Source organism: Prunus dulcis, chromosome 3 (assembly GCF_902201215.1).
Source record: "Prunus dulcis chromosome 3, ALMONDv2, whole genome shotgun sequence".
Taxonomy (NCBI): domain Eukaryota; kingdom Viridiplantae; phylum Streptophyta; class Magnoliopsida; order Rosales; family Rosaceae; genus Prunus; species Prunus dulcis.
This window is the reverse complement of record NC_047652.1, coordinates 23,001,001-23,019,177: the sequence shown is the minus strand read 5'-3', so window position 1 is coordinate 23,019,177 and position 18,177 is coordinate 23,001,001. Positions and strand designations below refer to the sequence as shown.

General features: G+C 38.0%; 3 protein-coding genes across 5 annotated transcripts; all 3 read right to left on the bottom strand.

The window, feature by feature from the left end:
- Positions 1 to 1,172: 1,172 nt before the first annotated feature.
- Positions 1,173 to 6,418, bottom strand: LOC117621055 (DEAD-box ATP-dependent RNA helicase 46). Of its 2 annotated transcripts, XM_034351315.1 has the most exons (9): positions 6,287 to 6,416; positions 5,393 to 5,724; positions 4,946 to 5,098; positions 4,396 to 4,464; positions 3,597 to 3,866; positions 3,156 to 3,506; positions 2,625 to 2,902; positions 2,130 to 2,471; positions 1,173 to 1,830 (listed from the first exon to the last, which is right to left on the bottom strand). In XM_034351315.1, exons 2-9 carry the CDS (start codon positions 5,705 to 5,707, stop codon positions 1,542 to 1,544), a joined length of 2,067 nt encoding a protein of 688 aa, XP_034207206.1. In that variant the 5' UTR covers positions 5,708 to 5,724; positions 6,287 to 6,416; the 3' UTR covers positions 1,173 to 1,541. The 2 variants fall into 2 exon arrangements, with proteins under 2 accessions (XP_034207206.1, XP_034207207.1); XM_034351316.1 differs by lacking the exon at positions 4,396 to 4,464 and having other exon boundaries at positions 6,287 to 6,418.
- A 655-nt stretch (positions 6,419 to 7,073) lies between these two features.
- Positions 7,074 to 12,412, bottom strand: LOC117623436 (DNA (cytosine-5)-methyltransferase DRM2). Its single transcript, XM_034354413.1, has 11 exons — positions 12,030 to 12,412; positions 10,850 to 10,918; positions 10,561 to 10,632; positions 10,029 to 10,166; positions 9,815 to 9,914; positions 9,674 to 9,720; positions 9,310 to 9,426; positions 8,987 to 9,086; positions 8,731 to 8,822; positions 7,903 to 8,625; positions 7,074 to 7,616 (listed from the first exon to the last, which is right to left on the bottom strand). Exons 3-11 carry the CDS (start codon positions 10,561 to 10,563, stop codon positions 7,182 to 7,184), a joined length of 1,755 nt encoding a protein of 584 aa, XP_034210304.1. The 5' UTR covers positions 10,564 to 10,632; positions 10,850 to 10,918; positions 12,030 to 12,412; the 3' UTR covers positions 7,074 to 7,181.
- Positions 12,413 to 13,618: 1,206 nt separating this feature from the next.
- On the bottom strand, positions 13,619 to 17,437 carry LOC117623437 (shaggy-related protein kinase epsilon). 2 transcript variants are annotated; one of them, XM_034354415.1, is made up of 13 exons: positions 17,166 to 17,437; positions 16,888 to 17,072; positions 16,682 to 16,774; positions 16,068 to 16,127; positions 15,658 to 15,930; positions 15,428 to 15,502; positions 15,282 to 15,338; positions 14,889 to 15,029; positions 14,733 to 14,783; positions 14,512 to 14,607; positions 14,341 to 14,424; positions 14,027 to 14,129; positions 13,619 to 13,941 (listed from the first exon to the last, which is right to left on the bottom strand). In XM_034354415.1, exons 2-13 carry the CDS (start codon positions 16,999 to 17,001, stop codon positions 13,859 to 13,861), a joined length of 1,230 nt encoding a protein of 409 aa, XP_034210306.1. In that variant the 5' UTR covers positions 17,002 to 17,072; positions 17,166 to 17,437; the 3' UTR covers positions 13,619 to 13,858. The 2 variants fall into 2 exon arrangements, with proteins under 2 accessions (XP_034210306.1, XP_034210307.1); XM_034354416.1 differs by having other exon boundaries at positions 16,888 to 17,011; positions 17,166 to 17,411.
- Between the last annotated feature and the right edge of the window lie 740 nt (positions 17,438 to 18,177).

Genomic DNA, 18,177 nt, shown 5'->3' with positions numbered 1-18,177 from the left:
TTTAAAAAAAAGCAAAGAAAAAAAAAACCTTCAAAATGAAGGATTAGGGCAATGAAGTAATTATGCAGATGGGTTTTGTAACCATATATTTTGTCCATTTTTGGAAAGGAGGTTAAAACCTGGATTGGATTTGTCTCAACTCAAGCCATGCATGACTCGTGAGGTGTATGTGTCCAATTAAGGAAATGCATCTTTTCTGTAACTGAACTTTTAATGCATCCTAAATTGGCATCTAATTGAATGGATAACTATTTATTTTCATAATAATAATTAAGGTCTTGCCAAATTTTGCTTTGGATTTTAAATTTTATTCAGTTACAGCACAATATGCCCACATGGTTAAAGCCAATTACTCTATCAAATAAATCTCAATTTGACTATTTTAATTATTATTATTTTTCTTAATCTATTTGACTATTTCCACTGTTCTAAATTACTAGATAGTGAGACAGAGTCACATGTAGTAGAAAAACTTGTATGAAATTAGGATAGTAAAACAATGATATCCCTAACTAATCATAGACTACCACGTGAAAAAGTTATCATGCGTGACATAATATGTTTGGTTTAGGATAGCAAAATAGTGTTATTCATGTTTCATATAAGTGTTTCTCCACATGTAGGACTGAATTTAGGGAAGCGCTCAGTTTTAGCAAAATTGAATATTAGCTTTAATGTGCTTTACTCTTTTTTGGTAAAAATAATGTGCTTTACTTTCAGTAAAAGGCTTAATCAATAATTTAAAAAAAGTCAAAATACATTAGATTTATTTTCGCTGTAGTTAATTGATGACAAACAAGAGGCCCAAGCTTCAGTACCTTTTGTCTCTTTAACCGCGGAAATAGATAAAGCAATATTTTACCTCCCACCTGAAATTTCGAAGCTTTTTGTATTTGTTTATCATTTATTAAGAAAAAATAATTAGCCAAAGACGAAATATTTAATACATGGCTTGGTTTGCATGAGCCCAGTTTAGTTGAAGATTTGAGACTTAGAAATCTTAATCCAACCCAACGAGCCCATCCCAACCCAACCCATTGCAGGCTGCTTCTGGGTCACGGTCACGGACCTTATAACTGCTATCCACGTGGCAATCAATATCTAGTATCCTACGGATGAGAAGTGATGGAACAAACACATCAACCACAACAAACAATAATTGATCAGAATCAGATCATAAACTTGCTGATAATTAATCACTATATAAAACTGCATTTCATAGAACTACATCTTGACTACATTTATAAATATTTGGCTAACAAGTGCTACATCTTCTTTTGTGCCCTTTCTTTTCTACCCAAAAATTAACACAAACAAAAATGGAGACCAGGAGACAAGAGGTTCGTTTCAGCAAGGGATGAAGAGGTTTAACATCAAGAGTTTTTAGCCCACCTCAAAATCAAAAATCAAAAATCAAAAGTCAAACTGTCACATCCTGGTTGCGCTTTGTAAAGCTTGCCCCTACAGAACACTGCCGAAACACCAAAAAAAGGACAGCCAGCAGCAGAGCATATGTTCCCCCCCCTATAGGATAGCTGAAGTTATGCATTTGCAATATGATACCCACCCTCCTCTTCTTGAGGTATCATACCTTCCTCAGCTTCATCCACCCCACCACCATACGGGAGTGACCGTGGAGGTGGCGGCGATGACCGTTCACGTTCCATCATTGCTTTGTGAAAACTCCACCCTGCAGAGCCTCCACCTGTAGGCAGAGCCTTGTCGAACCTCTCAAGACTACGACTACGGCTGCGGTTAGAGCCTCTATGTCCTGACCCCTTGTCAGGGCTTCGGCCTCTATCATACCCATTGTTGTGACCACGGTCATACCTGTCCCATACAACAAAATGCATTCCAACCGTCACTCCTCAAAGCACATTTGACACCACAACACATCAAAGTTTAATTACATATGATAAACCAGCCTGAATAGTATTGATTATTGAAAACTTTAATTTTGCACTTGTTTCTATGCCTAAAAGTTCCACAACTCTTTCATGCAAAGATTATATCAAATTATTTACAACCAAAGCAAAAAGTTCAGCCAAATAATTCAATCCACTTTGGGGAACAATCAGATCCACAATAATACACATAAAATAAAAGCATCAATAAAAATAGTCTCGTACCTGCCAGATGAGGGAGTAAATCCCCATCCACCTCCCCTCCCACCATCCCTTCCACCATAACTTGAATCATTTCGTCCACCACGACCCCCATCACGGCCACCAGACCCAGAACCCCAACGTCTGAACCTGTTCATCCCACCACCACGGGTAGCCATCTCACGAATTTCTGGGGGGACACGCTGATTTGCCCCTTCCAAAACTTTGATGAGATCTGATGCGTACTTTGAATCCTGATCACCGAAGAATGTGTAAGCCAGCCCAGTGGCACCAGCTCTTCCAGTTCTCCCAATTCTGTGAACATAATCCTCCACTCCAGTGGGGAAGTCGTAGTTGATAACCACCCTGTAACAAAAAGAACACTGCAATCTTAACCACCAATTTTATACGAATCTCCACCAGATTATCTGAAATAATTGTTTGGCCAGACAACCATCCACAGATCCACAATTCTAACATAAGTACAGATATATGACTATAAGTTGGGCAGTGCGAAACCTTATGTCCTTGATGTCCAATCCTCGAGCTGCAACATCAGTTGCTACAAGAATTGGAGTCCTCCCAGAGCGAAATTGATTCAACACGTAGTCCCTCTCACTCTGAGATTTGTCACCATGAATTGCAGCAGCTCCAAACTGGCGGGTTAGGTTGCGAGAAAGTTGATCGCACATCTTCTTGGTTGAACAAAAGATTATTATTTTGGATCCTGGCTCTTGAGATCGCAATATTTGCTCCAGCCGCCTGTGTTTCTCCATTGGGGCGAGTACTTCAATATACTGTAAGACACAATATTTTTTTGGTAAAGCTGTAAGACAATATTTAAAGACTACATAAAACACAAACTCATTATTCGTTCCTCAATTGGTGCAGGGGATCAAATATGTAAAAGAATTTTTCTTTTTAAGTAGAGCATTTAAGTGATCATTCTGATCACCTAGAGTGATATTCTAACAAGTAAGAAAACATGTATTGATAAGTCAACTAATAGCTATAGACTTTAGTACGGCCAGCACAGATAGAGTATAATACCTGCGTGATGGATTTATTCGCAACCAGTTCATCAACATTGCCAATGTTAACCTGAACAGGATTGACCAGCAGATCTGCTGCAATCTTGCGAACCTCCTTCGGCCAAGTTGCTGTATACATTAGGGTCTGGCGGCGAGCAGGTACCTCATTCACAATCTTCCTTATTTGAGGTTCAAAACCCATGTCCAGCATACGGTCAGCCTCATCCAACACTAAGTACGAAACTTGATGGAGGCTGATTCTCTTCATTTCAAGAATATCATTCAAGCGGCCAGGAGTGGCAACCACAACATCAGCTCCTCGGTCAATATCTCTCAATTGTGGACCCTTTGGAGCTCCTCCATACAAACACTAGAAACAAAACAAAAGAATCATTTAAAAAGAAAAGACAGCGACTGGAATATTACAGTGGAGTTGCAAAAAGGACCAGAAGTAACATACCACACAAGATATCCTTGAGGACTTCCCAAACTTCACTGCCTCATCTTGAATCTGTGTTGCCAGCTCCCTTGTTGGTGATAGCACCAACACAGTGGGACCCAACTGAGGGTCATTACGGCTGCGCTTGAGATGGATGAATCCAGGAAGTAAATACCCCAAGGTCTTCCCTGAACCTGTTTTAGCAATGGCTACTATATCTCTACTTTGAAGAGCAACCGGCCAAGACTGTGCCTGAATTGGAGTTGGGGAAGAAAAACCTGCATTTTGTACCTGGAAAAAGCAAAAATTCCAGGAACCCCTATAAGCAGACGTACTTGCTTCAAGATTTGTGATTTGTTTTCTTTTTGGGCTAGAAGAGTGGAATGGCAGAAGAAGCAACACCCCCATTGCAGGCGACCAAAGCTTGCATCAGCAAGCTGGAGCAGGAGGAGGCCTCTTCTTTCATTCGGGCCGAGTGGCAGACTGAATCATGACCAACGGCAGTCCCAGCCACAAACTTGGGTGATTCGGAAAGCCCTTTCCAAAAATTGGTCCACCGTAAAAGGGCGCTCCAAATTAAATGCAAGCCCCCACAATGAGGGCAGCACAGCGTACGACATTAGCTCCTCCCAGGAGCAAATATCGCACCTGCGACAAAAAGTACAGATGGCAAAAGAATTAACATGAGTCTGAAACTCAACATTGGACCTCCAGCAATCACATAACTTTTCACAAAACACTCGGGGTTACTTACAGCAGCTAATGGCCAACAGTATTGCACAAAAAAGAAATACCAAAAAGGATAAAAATAACTCAATACCTCTCTAAGAATCTCGGATGGGAAGCCAGTAGCTTCAAATGAAGTGAAGGGTGGAGGCACATTATCACCCTAACAAATGAGGCAAATCAAAAGAAAACAAAACATCATTCAGACATACAAGATAACCGTAACCAAAATCACAGCAGCTCTAAACAAACCAACTATCTTACGGAATCACAAATTCGTACCATATATATAGACAAGTTGATAATAACAATAATTATAATATAGGAGTGCATGCATGTCAGCCTATAGATTTGTGTTTAGGAGAGGGAGAGAGAGAGAGAGAGGTGACAACATAACTCCATTGAAGAATCCTAATACAACATGAGAAGCCTCTATCATAGTGAAACACATGCAAGAAAAGTGTGCATTTTGCACCAAAATTCTTTATTTGAAGAATGAAACTGAACCAACAATTACTAATGGATAAAAGATAGAAGAAAAAAATATCGCACCAAATAACAGAGTACCGCATAAAGCATCACAACAAAAGACCAACTTAAGCGTTATGATACCAAGCATATATAAGAAATTCATCCATACTCACAATAACAGATATTTCATGTCGACGACTATAAGCCTCAGCAGACAAACCAATTCCAGTGTCTGATGATCCATTTCCTCTCAGAGAAGATCCTCCAAGTGCACTAAGTGTCCCATTCGGAATATTATGAGAAGAAACTGTTGCACTTCTTGCACTCTAATTCAAAAATAAGAACACCATATCAGTTCCCATATGAAAGCACTTACCAAGCAGGTTGCATGGAGCTGCAACAGTAATAAGAAGTCACCCAACAGCTCCTCTAAACACAACCCTAAACCAGTCCAAAACTTTCACGGAAAATATTTTGGTTCGCAACATGAAAACACAACAAAACATTCTACTAGCAATATGGGAAAACATATAAAGTTAAAGGTAACAACACAAATAACTGAATATGCGTCAAATCTGTACAGAAAATCTACCACCAGTACTAACAATATGGACATCTACCTGCTGATTTCTTGGTCCAGAGTCAAATTTTGACCCACCATTGCTGCCTCTGCCATACCTATCATCTCCCTCATCAGGACGACGTCCTTGTGAAGATTGTTGAACATGAACTGAAGAACTTATAGATTGTGCCGAAGACGGCTTTAACGGAGGAGCTGAGCCCGTAGGCCTGTCATATTGGGTAACATTAGTCTCGGGGTTCCAAAAGTAAAGATACCCAGTTTTACCATCAACCAATCCTCTCCATGGTTTGGGAAGAGTGGGGTCCTCCGGGGCATATCGAGGACCACTAGAGGCAGTTGCAGTGGCAGCCATGGCAATGGAACACTATCCTATAACATTACAAGGAAAAACGGAAAATACAATTGTTAGCAACAAATACAAACACAAAGCAAACAAATTAAGTAGAACAATATCTCCAATAATAAATCAATATATCGGACAAGTGACATGCATTATGTGAAATTACAACTAGAGGACATAGAATTAAACCCCAACATTTTGAGAAATAAATACAAGACATCGGAAACCCAAAGTTATGACGAACTTCATAATTATAAAGGCAAAAAATCCGTTCCCAAGAGCAAAATGAAAAGGAAAAAAATTACATTTATGGAGTTCACACCAACGCCGTTACGATAAAATTAGAGCATATGAAATAAAACGAAACAAAAGCCAACAAAATTCTAAGTCTACTAAAGGAACCCAAACAATCAAGGATGCAATTAAGGTCTAAACCTAGCGTTATCGGAGAAGCCCTAAGATAATCGGATATGCATAAACCCTAGAACCAACTCAGACGAATCATGCATGCGACCTAAAAAGAATACAATGAGCACACAGAGATCTAAGAGATCTATAAAGAGGGAGTTAGGGAGACGCAGAAAATCGGACCTGACTGCGTCGTTTCGGAAAGTAAAGGAATGAGAAAAGCTGCGATGGGATCTGATGGCGTAACCCCCTGGCTCTGTGAAAGTGGAAAACTACGCTTCCGAAGGTGAGAAGCGTAGAGAAAAGTGGGAAGCCAAGGAGACGAGCCAATAGGTTATTTATAGAAATATCGGGCAGAAACTTGGGTGTGTTATTTTGACCACGGTTAAATCTTTTTATTTATTTATTTTATGGGCCTTTTATTTATTTACAGCGCCTGAAGAAAATATCCGGCTTGTTCGTTCATTGGCACTTGGAAACTTCGGTGCGTGGGTGGGTGGGCCTTCGTCATATAATGAATTACGAGTTTGTTTTGGATCAAACTCATCATCAATTTGCATTAGATTTTACAATCTTTCTAGACGAGAAAACAAAAAGGACTGGATACAGAGCATATGCTTAAAGTAGAAAATAAAAGACATCGTTTTTGCATTTTGCTTTGCGAGTGTATATAAGTCGGTCCTGACTGAAGCTTTGATCAACTGAAAATACGAATTTTGATTTTTCTTTTGGATGTATAAAAACCCCCCTCACCGACCAGTATGAAAATTGAAAAATATTCTTTTTCTCAAGCGATAGGGTCTAATTTACGGAAGGGGGACCCAACTTGGGTGCAATAACCCACTCGTTTTCTCTCCATCTTTTTTAGACAAGAGAGGGAGATGGGGCAGAAACCAGGCAAATAAGACTTGAGACTTGAGAGAGCATCAATTTTAAGACAATTTGAAGTTAAAAGTCAGTTCATAACAACTACCAGAACCAAATATCCAAACTTGAGAAAAAATAAAGTGCAATATCTTTTCTTGCTTGTCGGGGTTTCAATGCCGTAAAGTTACTTAAGCAGATGATTTACATGGAATCAATTGTTCTTTGACATTATACACTTGACCAAGTCTAGTATACGAAAGTAGTCATAGAAGAGCGAAGATTCTTTACCCTCGAGTCCATCTCGATGATGCCTGTTGCTGCCTGCAAGATTGTTACATGGACTCCCACCAACTACAAGATCAAAACCACCAAATAAATTCATATAATGCTCCAGGCTGTCACCATTCAGCTGCTGTACATCATCAAGGTCATACAAATTCCCTCTCTGGTTTGTTTGCTCCCACCAACTCCTCACAACACTTCTGTTCACTGCAGATTTCTCTACCGACACGACATTCTTCAGAGGGATACCAAGCCGGTGAAGAGCTATTTCTGCCCCGCCAATCCCAGAGAAAAGAGAGAGGAGGTTTATGCCATTAGGAAACATCTCTCTCAAAACTGACAGATGGTATGCCACGGTATCAACCTGGAGTAAGTTGAACTTGTAATCAAAATGCATATAATATCTGACAAACAGAAAATTCTAACTTGAAACTCTACTAGGGAAACTATGCAAGGGGGAAAAAACAACACAAACAACCAGCCATTTACATTAACTATTTCATGATTCTGCGCACAAAAAACAAACAGCAAAGACATAAACTTTTTCAAATTTTCAGGATTTACCAGCACATATGAATCAATGCATCATATATTAAAAATGAATATTAAATAGATCTAAATTCCAATGAAACAAAGACAGAATTCACTACCTGGAATGAATTCCCGAGTGATTTGTATCTGTCAGTCCTGCTTATTCCCCTTGTGTGGTTCTTTGGGAATCCCAAAAGCATTTCCACTTCATCAGGCTCAAGTGGGGCGACCTTGTTTCTTCCTACCCACACCAGATTCCACTTCCGGCATTCATCAAGAACATACTTTTGGACTCCCAGTGGTGGTTCACCATCATAATCCTCAATAGCCTTCCTGATCCTCTCTGTTAATTTTGCACTGGCAATGCAAGTTTGCAAGCAGTTCAGCTTTGTCCGTGTGTCCCATGAAGGCCACCATTTCCTTGTCAAGGGAAATGCCTCATGTATGGTGTTTGGAGGAAGTGGAATAAGAGGAAATCTATTATCAAGAGGAAGATTGTGAACATAACCTCTTTTCCTCGCGGCCGCACAAAAGTACTTGGAGTCAACAAACTCCGGTTGCACGTCATACAGGAAGCGGGATATAGTGGTCCAAACCCCTTTAGGAGCAAGTGCCACATTCTCATAGTAGAAATATGGTGGCCCTCTAGCTCCCTCTGGAAGATTCCTCTGTGTTTTCAAACATGGTTCAGATGGGATGCCAAACCCAACCATTGGATTTGGGAGATGAACTGTCTCATCATCTTCACCTGTGGTCTGGTTCCCAAGTCGCATCTGCCTTTTCTTTTTCAGCATCTCATACTCAAGAAGTTTCCTCTTCTTGTATGCATGATTTGGTCTAGGCTGCAAAAGTAGAACCACCAATCACAATCTACTGAACATGGCATGAATAGATAAAACTGATTTTGTAGAAAACTCAAGAGACTATTAATTCTATACTACTAATACCTTCTCTTCAAGAGGAAAATTGACATCTTCTGCCTTTGCCGTCTGAGCAGCAAATATGAAATCAGTCAACTCAACAACCGTGGAGTCAAGACCTGCAGTGTTTGAAAGAGGAAAAAGAGGGGCTGAGGAAGGAGATGCTGGTAATCACAAACTATTAGAATTGAATAAGAGACTGAGAAAGGATGGCAATGGCATAATCAACTGACTCAACTAGCAGAATCATCCAAAAAGAATCAAAGCAAAAGTAAAGTTATACCACATCTTTCTATTGCTATTGAAGCCTCCTCTACCGTGTACCCCATATTGACCAAGGACAATATCTTTTTCTCTTTCTCAGATGTAGGATTTATGATTTCCTGCAAAATAGTTAAATTAAAATGTCTTTGTTGTGAACCCACTATCCCTTGTACATTCGCTTATTAGCATATAAAATAGCGTGGACACAAGTTTTAATGATATTGCAGAAAAAAAAATTGATATAATATATTTGTTGCTTGGAGAATTGGGGAAAAACGAAATATAAAGCTTAGCAAAAATAAAAGGAAAATGTATAATGTCAGAAAAGCTCACAATAACTACCTCATTATCAGAAAAGCTATCCATATCTGAAAAATCATCCAGAAAACTCTCTTCATTATCAGAAGAACAGTGATTACAATCAACTTGTTGCTGTTCTTGAGGAGAACTTTCAAGAGCCTGCGAAAATATAGCAAGAAAACAGACAAGTGTGAATTATTCTCCTTCTTTTTTCCTTTTAAGTCTGGAAGAAGTTATGTTCTTAAAGTTTGGGAGCATGAGACCCAGGATACCTGTGACCCATTCACCTTGCAACAAAAATTTACAATATGTGCTTTGTGTTGCCAAGCTCAAACCCAAAATTATCTATATCTCCAAGAATAAGTATCCAAAAGCAGCATTGGCAAACGAAGAAATGTTGACTCACCGAATATGTGAGGAGGGTTTCCAGAATTGAATCCGTATTCTCCTCTCCTGGATATTCCATAAAAGCGATGTTATAAAGTGTTATAATTGAAACAGTCCAGGGGAAAACTCGTGCTGAAATGACATGATACAGTGCTCTTACCATGTTCCTGAATTGCTTTGGCAACCATTTTTCCAGAAAATCCCATCCCAATAAAATGATCAACAACTTTGGAATTGGAAGGACCTGGAGATGAGCTTGACTATAGGAAGAAAAAGGAATTGCATGTTAATTATGTAATATATATTAAATACCCAATCAAGATTTTCATCAGGTATATATTATATTTCAGAAAAACTGATGCAAAAAGGTTTACCTCCCCACAGCCCACAACAGCTTCTCCACCAGGAACTGTCAGACTTGAAGAAGAAGATAAAGTGAAGTTATCAATTTCCAGCTCATCTTCTGTATTCCAGTCAATATCATTCCCATCTTCGCCAGAAGTATTTCCATCCTGCACAAAGTTTATATAAACACACGTTAACAACAAAAAGAAGTAAACTGGACTGACAAATACTAGACAGAACGATTTTAGTCAACTGAGGGTTCACTCAAGCATTACAACTGCAGTAAACTAACAATACAACTATCAAATACAGCCAAACAGCCCAGACTGTAAAAAATTATACAAAAACCCAATAAATAGCTGCCTAAATTCCACATTCAGCAAGAAAGATCAATCTATAAATTCGGAAGAAAACAGACCCCGCAACAGCAGGTGTTTACAAATTGTGAGCAATAACCAAAAAGGTCTGCAAACCGCAATAATTTAATAAATTCAAAATGAAGAGTGACTAAAAATTAACAAGGGACTAATGAATACAGAAATTTAGTTAGAAAACTAGTACCATTTCTCTTCAAGCTATGTTTGGCCCACGCAGAGGTTTGCAAGCTGTCCAAGTAATACACAGAAGGAATAACTGCCAAAAAAATGCAAAGTTTAATTAATTCCCTAACTTGCATAACAGGCCTTGTAATAGACAACTGGGATTACATACTCATACTAATGTACCATAAAATATTACTTAAAAGATCAAGTAATGAAAGTTGTTGAGCCGTCTAAAGAATGACTCAACCAAGCCATTGGCTGTGGCATACGGATCTTTTTTATAGGGAGATTGATGATGCAGGGCTTACATGGGTGGTTAAGCAATAGTAATCGTGTCCCAGCTGAACCCAGCTGCGGAGCTATCCCAAGAACCGTTGCTGAAGAGATTCTCATTAATTAGTGTAATGTTAATGAAGGAAACAAGAAATAATAATATCTCCATCAACAATAAAGTTACAATCATAAATTCTCATGATAATACCTAAATTGGAAAAAATGTACGTAAAGACAAAGTAGCCCAAAATTGGTAGAGAATGAATTCAGGGGAGTTGCCCTGACTACCATCGCAGGAAATCATTCTTAGCATCTTATGGTTCAGGGCAGACACGTAAGACTTTTAAATGTAAAAGCTATGTTGTCATTGTATGTTATGGCTGAATCATTTTAAAACGTATGCATCATTTTGTATGTTATACTTGAATTCAATTTCACCATTGATGTATTTCTATCTCCTAAGATTCTAAATGATAATTTCTAAACTAGATGAAAATTTTCGAGCTTAGGGAGTTTAAGTCTTACAAACAGTATAAAACCAATATTGAAATAGTAGTAACATACAGGACGTTATCAACTACTTCTCAACTGCAGTTGACTAGTACTTGACACGAACACGACACAACCCAGCAAGAAGCCGACAAAACTCAATTATCACCATTATCACCAAAGGGGTTGCAAAGAATATAACATCCATGAGGCCACAAGTTAAAAAATTCATTTAGCATTGCCAAAGAAATATTGGATTTTTCATCTATTCTTTAAACAATAAATGGCCAGACCTTGTAGATTTCAATATGGACCAAACCCCCCTTATCCCCTATTCTTCCTAATTTCAGGATTTGAAAGCCACAACAGTCTCCGCCATCTAATAACATCCACAAAACCCCCTATTTCTTCAACATCAAGCAGACTAGGAAACAATCTCTACTCTCTATTAATATAAAACGTAAACCCCCCCATTTGTTTACTGAGACAATTGAGGAAAATGAGGAACAAAATCTTTAAAAAGTTCTCATCATGTCCTACTTTCTACGGCAACCAAACAGTGCATTACATTACATCAGTTGCATAAAGAAACTCTTAATCATTAACAGATTCATAAAATTAAATTAAAAAACCCTAATCAACAACAAACATGACGAGAAAGTAATAAGTTACAACTTATAACCGCGATTTGAAAAAAATAACTAGCCTTGCTCAAAGAAAATTTACCTCCGCAAGCTGAAAATGCAGAGGACCTCTGTGATCGTGAAGGCCTCCTCGTTAATATCGGAAATGCACTTCACCTCACCAAAAATTAGCCTTGTGGCTTTGTACGGTGAATATGAATAGAGCTCCGCCCGTTGAAAAGAGAAACGGGAAAAGGGGCGAGGAAATCTGCAAGGGAAACAAGAAGAGCCACTTGCAGAGAAAACCTAGAGAGAGATAGTTGTCGGTCTAGATAGAGACACTGGTTGCAGTCGAGAGTTGCGAGAACCAGCGCTGAAGAACTCGAGGGAGGAACATGGTGCCTGCCGGGTGCGTTTAGAAACGCACAACGACACGGGCGTGATGTGAAAAACGTTCAAATACTCGCTCGCTCAATCGGTTTAACTCCCGCTGTATATTTTATAATAAATTTGCGTTAAATTATATAAATTCATTACAGAAATTAGTTTTATATTCTCTCTCTTTCGTAACACTTTTCTTGAAGCTTCTTTGCGTTATTTATACGAGTGTGAATAGCGTTTCTCTTTATTTATTCAAATTTTATAAATTAACTAGAAAAGCAAAAGCTGGGTCCAGTCAATGGGCCTCACCTTTTGCTGTGTGGTGGGATGAGCAAGTATGTTAATTTCATACTCTCAAGAGTATGAAATTAAGATTCTCATTTTCTCTTTAGTGGAAAGTGACGTAAGCAAGTCAGAGCAATAATTATTAAGAGTTACTCCAACTCATATCTCAACGACCTCACATGGCATGTATAATAAGTGAGTACAAGCAAAAGACAAAAATATATTTTTTAAGTGAAACTCAAACAGTGTCAATAACATTTGTCTATACGCCATATAATCAATTAGCATATAGAAAGGAAACTTTGTTCAAGTTAGAAAATAACGATATATATATATATATATAGTTTTTGGTAAAATTCACAAAAGCAAATAATTGTTTATAAAGTTATGTTTCCAATTTTCCATATTTATGTGATTTTGTTGATACACTTTTAAGGTTGATTATATAGTCCCGTGTCGGGTTTGTTTTGTATGATCTTTCTAATAGGGCATGACAATAAGGAAATGTGTGTTTGTTTGTTTTTAATGAAATTACTCTTTTGTTACTCATTAATTATCTTATCTACCCTTTCAAACATTAGGACATAATAAAACCAGCCATCATGTTTAGCAGTGGTCACGGTGGTGGCCGCAGCCAGTTTGGAAACTGACCATATCGGCCGACTGACAAGAGGAGAGGGCCGGGGTACGCGGGGAATTAAAAACTTTTGCATGTTCGAATGCTTAAGGGCAAAATGAGAATACAAATCTAATAAAAACAAAAGTGAGAGTGAGAGCCGAGTTATTTTCTTGGCTTCAAATAGAATCACGATATGCAAACAATTCAAGTATAATCTGTCTGGCATGAGCATGATCAAAATCACTCAGAACAGGTGCCAAATATCACATTGTCGCCTAGTTACCAAATCTGCAGAGTTTAAGCTACCAATGATTTCAAGCATATTGGCATAGCAGGCCGCAGTAACACATGGAAACTATACTTATATGCACTTGAACCAATTCTAAATCATGAGATATTTCCACGGATGCACATAAAAAGGGAGGGAGGTAGAGAGAGATTCTATTAAGTCTGATAAATCTTAGTACATACATTATCCAATCAATAGTCCGTCAGGAGTTTCGAGAGTGTAATGTGCCAGATTGAAAAACCAGAAAAAGCAGTGTTGGAACTATTTCGAGGAAACAAACTAGGATGTCCCTAATTTTTTCGCTAGCATTACAACAGTACAGTCTTGCTGCAAACGAATTTGCCTTGGTGTGCCTTATCTAGGTACCTAGAAAGGCACATTGCTTTCGGGCATGCTCAGGTATCAGTCTGGACAGAAGCTCAAAAGTTGCTCCCTTCAGCTCTGCACAAGCATCATCATTCCAAACGCATTATCAGCAGCATATATATATGTACAGGGATATCAATCACAGAAATGAAGAGCAAACCTTGAGGCTTGAAGTTGAATAGAGGAGGCAAAGGGCGCCCATTAGGGAGACGAGCATTAGGATCACGGAGTTGATCAAAAAATGGGTGGACACAGGCCTCGAGCTGCCAAAATAAAGAAAATAAACAACTACATTTGATAATTTGCTATCTAATACAGGCATAAGAATTTCAAGTTCAATGGAATTAAAAGTTTAATACTCCAATGTCCCACTAATGTCCATCATAAGAAACTGGATTAAATAGAAGATCTGAAGAACTAAATCTCATCCTTGCCATTTTCGCAAGAAGACTTCAAAAGAATGAAGATACTTACAGCAGTGCATCTTAGGCTTGGAGAATACTGAAGTAGTCTTGACACAAGATCTACTGCTTCTGGGGGCATGCGCTTGTGGAATATCTGCATGAAAAGAAGATAATACAAATGAAAATGGCATGCAAAACCATCAGAGAAGAGCAATTGTCAGCAAGGAAGCTAGAAACTCACTTTGTGCCAAGGGTGAGCCTTGATTTGTGGGAATTTGAATTCTGTATAATTCGGGTTCATACATTTGATTTCCTCACGAGTTGGTGTTCCCAGTACCTAAATTTGGAGAAGAAATGCTAATTCAGTTCAAATTGCAGAAGCTGATTGATCAAAATTTCGAGTTGATCGAAAGATGGATATATACTTTCCACCATCCATGCAGAAGGTCACTAGAACATTACCTTAATAATCTCAACAAGCTGATCAACTCCACTTTCACCTGGGAACAGAGGCTACAACAAGGGTTGCCAAAACAGAGAGGAAAAACAACAAAATGTGAATCCATTTCCTGCTAAAAATAAATGAATAAGTAGAACTTTTTATCCCGTATAGAAAACCTGTCCAAGAAGCAGTTCAGCAAGAACACAACCCACAGACCATATGTCAATGGCAGTAGTGTATTCAGTTGCCCCAAATATAAGCTCAGGTGCTCGATAATAACGAGAACAAATATATGATATATTTGGCTCGCCTTTGACCTGTCATGGATAATGATGAAAAAGTTCAGACAAAACAAGGAAGGCAGACCCAAATATACCATGCATGAAACTGAAATGGGTCAAGAGCACTTGGCGTCATCTGCATGAACATGAACAAGAACACAAGTGTAGTAATGCATTTAAAGTTGTACTGGTGAGTCTAGTTTTATGTATTCATCCATGCGTTATATATTGCTCTATTGCCACTAAATGTTCTACTGTAAGAAATAAGACACTAGAAGAAGAGAATACCAGGACTTTTGCACTTCCAAAATCACACAGCTTAACCTGATGAGTATGGGGATTAACCTGAAACAACATATTGTAGTGGCAAAATCAAAATACAATTAAGTAAAAGAAAAGGGGAAAAAATAAGAAGGATATATTCAACTACAAACCAAGAGATTCTGAGGCTTAATGTCTCTGTGGCATACACCTATCCCTCCATGAATATATGCCAGAGCTCTACAAATCTGACAAGAATGCAAACCAGGCAAAATAAAGTTACCAAAAGAACTTGTACCTGAAAACCCTAAAAGTTCTGTCATAATCTTTTGCACAATAATATATTAGTCAACATCTGATTTTCAATTTAGTCTCTACAGATAGTCCAAAGAACAACAAAAACCTGATAAGTATAGAGTTTGACATATATCAGAGGCATCCGCTGATTGGCTTTGCTATAGTGTTTTGACACACGATAAACAGTCTCAGGTACATATTCAAGCACAAGATTCAGATAGAGCTCATCCTTATCCGTGGTTGAAAAGAAACAATGTTTGAGTGACACAACATTAGGATGGTCAAGAAGACGCATTGTTTGCAACTCTCGGTTCTTGTATCTCTTGTCCTGCAAAACCTTCTTGATTGCAACAGTTTCTCCAGTTTCTAGGCATTTAGCCTGCAAAATAAGATAATTGAGGCTTCGAGTATGTGATATGTGATATGTGATAGTCAAAAGAGGTCAGCCTTCCTATTATTAATGATTTTTTTTCTCTTCATAAATAGATAACTAAGAATCTGTAAGTCAGACATTACCTGAAATACAATACCAAATGAGCCTTGCCCAACAACACGCTCTGCCATGTAACTTATGGTCTGCGCAATGAATCAGAGAGGTTTTAATGCTAAGCGCTTCAACATGTCAGATAAGCGTTGAAGTTTAAGATACTGTAACTTATATCTAACTAATAGCACTATTAATGGATCAGGTTTCTAGCACAATGTAGTATCTTAACTTGCAAGGACAAAAATATGGAAACACTACTATTTGAGGTTAAACAAATTACAAAATACTGATTTGGGAGACCTTGTATCTCCTTTGGTTTTAAGTTATATTACTACACGTTTGCCGAAACTTAGGTATGGCGCTTAGCCTTTTTCTAATCTAAGCGTTTTGTAGCTAATATCTAAATGGGTGTTCATATTTATGTGCACATATTGTCTGTATATATATCACATTAGCATATGCTTTCCATATTAGTGATTCTATAATTTAATCCCCGATAAAAACATAAAAACTTCATGGCACTTATCCAATTCTTTTCCTGAATGATTCATGTCATAACATAATTTAATTTATCTATTCCTTCATCCCACATCTTAACCAGCAAGTAATTACAACTGTGATTATTAAACCGAGCAAAATGCACCTGTTTAGGCTGACCATTTCGACCCCCGATCGTAGTTACAATAATGTGGCCAGTTTCAGTTCCATTGCCATTCACCACAGCTGTTTCCATTTCCTAACAAAAATAAATAAAACAGTCAACAAAGAAATTAAATATAAATTGAAGTTCTTAAAATTATAAATAAATAAATGCTGTGCAACAGAAACAATTCAACTTAAGCAAAGCACCTTCTCATCTTTGATCTTCATTTCATTAATTCCCTCTGGGAGCTTATCAGCAAACTTTGTGTTGCCACTAGGATTTTCAGCAGCCGGAGCAGCTGCTGTACCAGCTGAAGCCATGTATCTTGTACTGTATAGGAAACAACAGGTTCGAGTTTGCAAATTCTATGGGAGCTACGATGATTTATAACCTGAATTTTTTATAATTAAAAAAAAAAGAACATATAAATCACAAAACTACACCACAACAACAACAACAACAACAGTATAAGTAAAGAGAAAACCTGTGAAGCTGCAAGTGCCTGGCATTCTACATTAGCTAGCTGGCTGAGCTCATCGTCGATCTGAACAACTTCGATACTGGGCTGGGGAGTTGAGCGAAAGAGAAACCCTAACGATTTTCTAGCAACAGAAAATATGATTTTAAAAAAAGTGAAAAGAGGGAGAGAGGGAGAAAGTCTTTTTACTCTCGGCAGTTTCAGAGACGTTTCTTACGGGTTTGACTAAGCGAGACCCCTTTGGATACTCTGTCTTTCTGATTCTGAATAAACAGAGCGGGACCCAACCTGTTTTATCAAATCTAGTTAAGAGTTCGTTGGTGTCCATGTTTGAGACTGATTTCATACGTGGCACTGAGCTGGACCGTTTCAAGACGGACGCCACATGAACATTGTTAAGTAGTTTCCGCATATCGTTGGTGAAGGAAATTTGATAGCAAATGCTTGGGCGAATGATGGATATAAATATGCTCAGTCGCGTATATGGTTTAGTAATTTTCCGTTTAATTCAGATTGTAAAGTTCAATTTGTTTGAAGAGATTCTTAGAAGATCCTCTTAGATTAGAGCTACAAACTCATAACACATATTCTTATTCAAATTGCATGTTAACATAAAAGTACATGTGTAGTTGCATGTTAACATAAAAGTACATGTGTAGTTGATGGTGTTCATACATATTCCTTTCCAAGCAACAAATCTATTAACGCATAATGTTATTCTTATCGCATTTTAATACCGCAATATAGTCATATTTTATGATTCAATCGACGACTGATATTTATACTACATTCTACGAGAACATTCCTATTACAAGTAACTGATCACCTAATTTTATCATATGACAGGTTAGATAAGACACTCTCAAAAGGATATAAACAAACAACACTAATTACTTTAAACAAATTTTGTATATTGGCACATAAATCTTTATTTTTCTGCTTTGAAACAAAAGATTTTGCCATTTAAACATAAAATTGGAACAATGCTTAAGTTCTGATAGTTAAGGTGCCGTTGTTT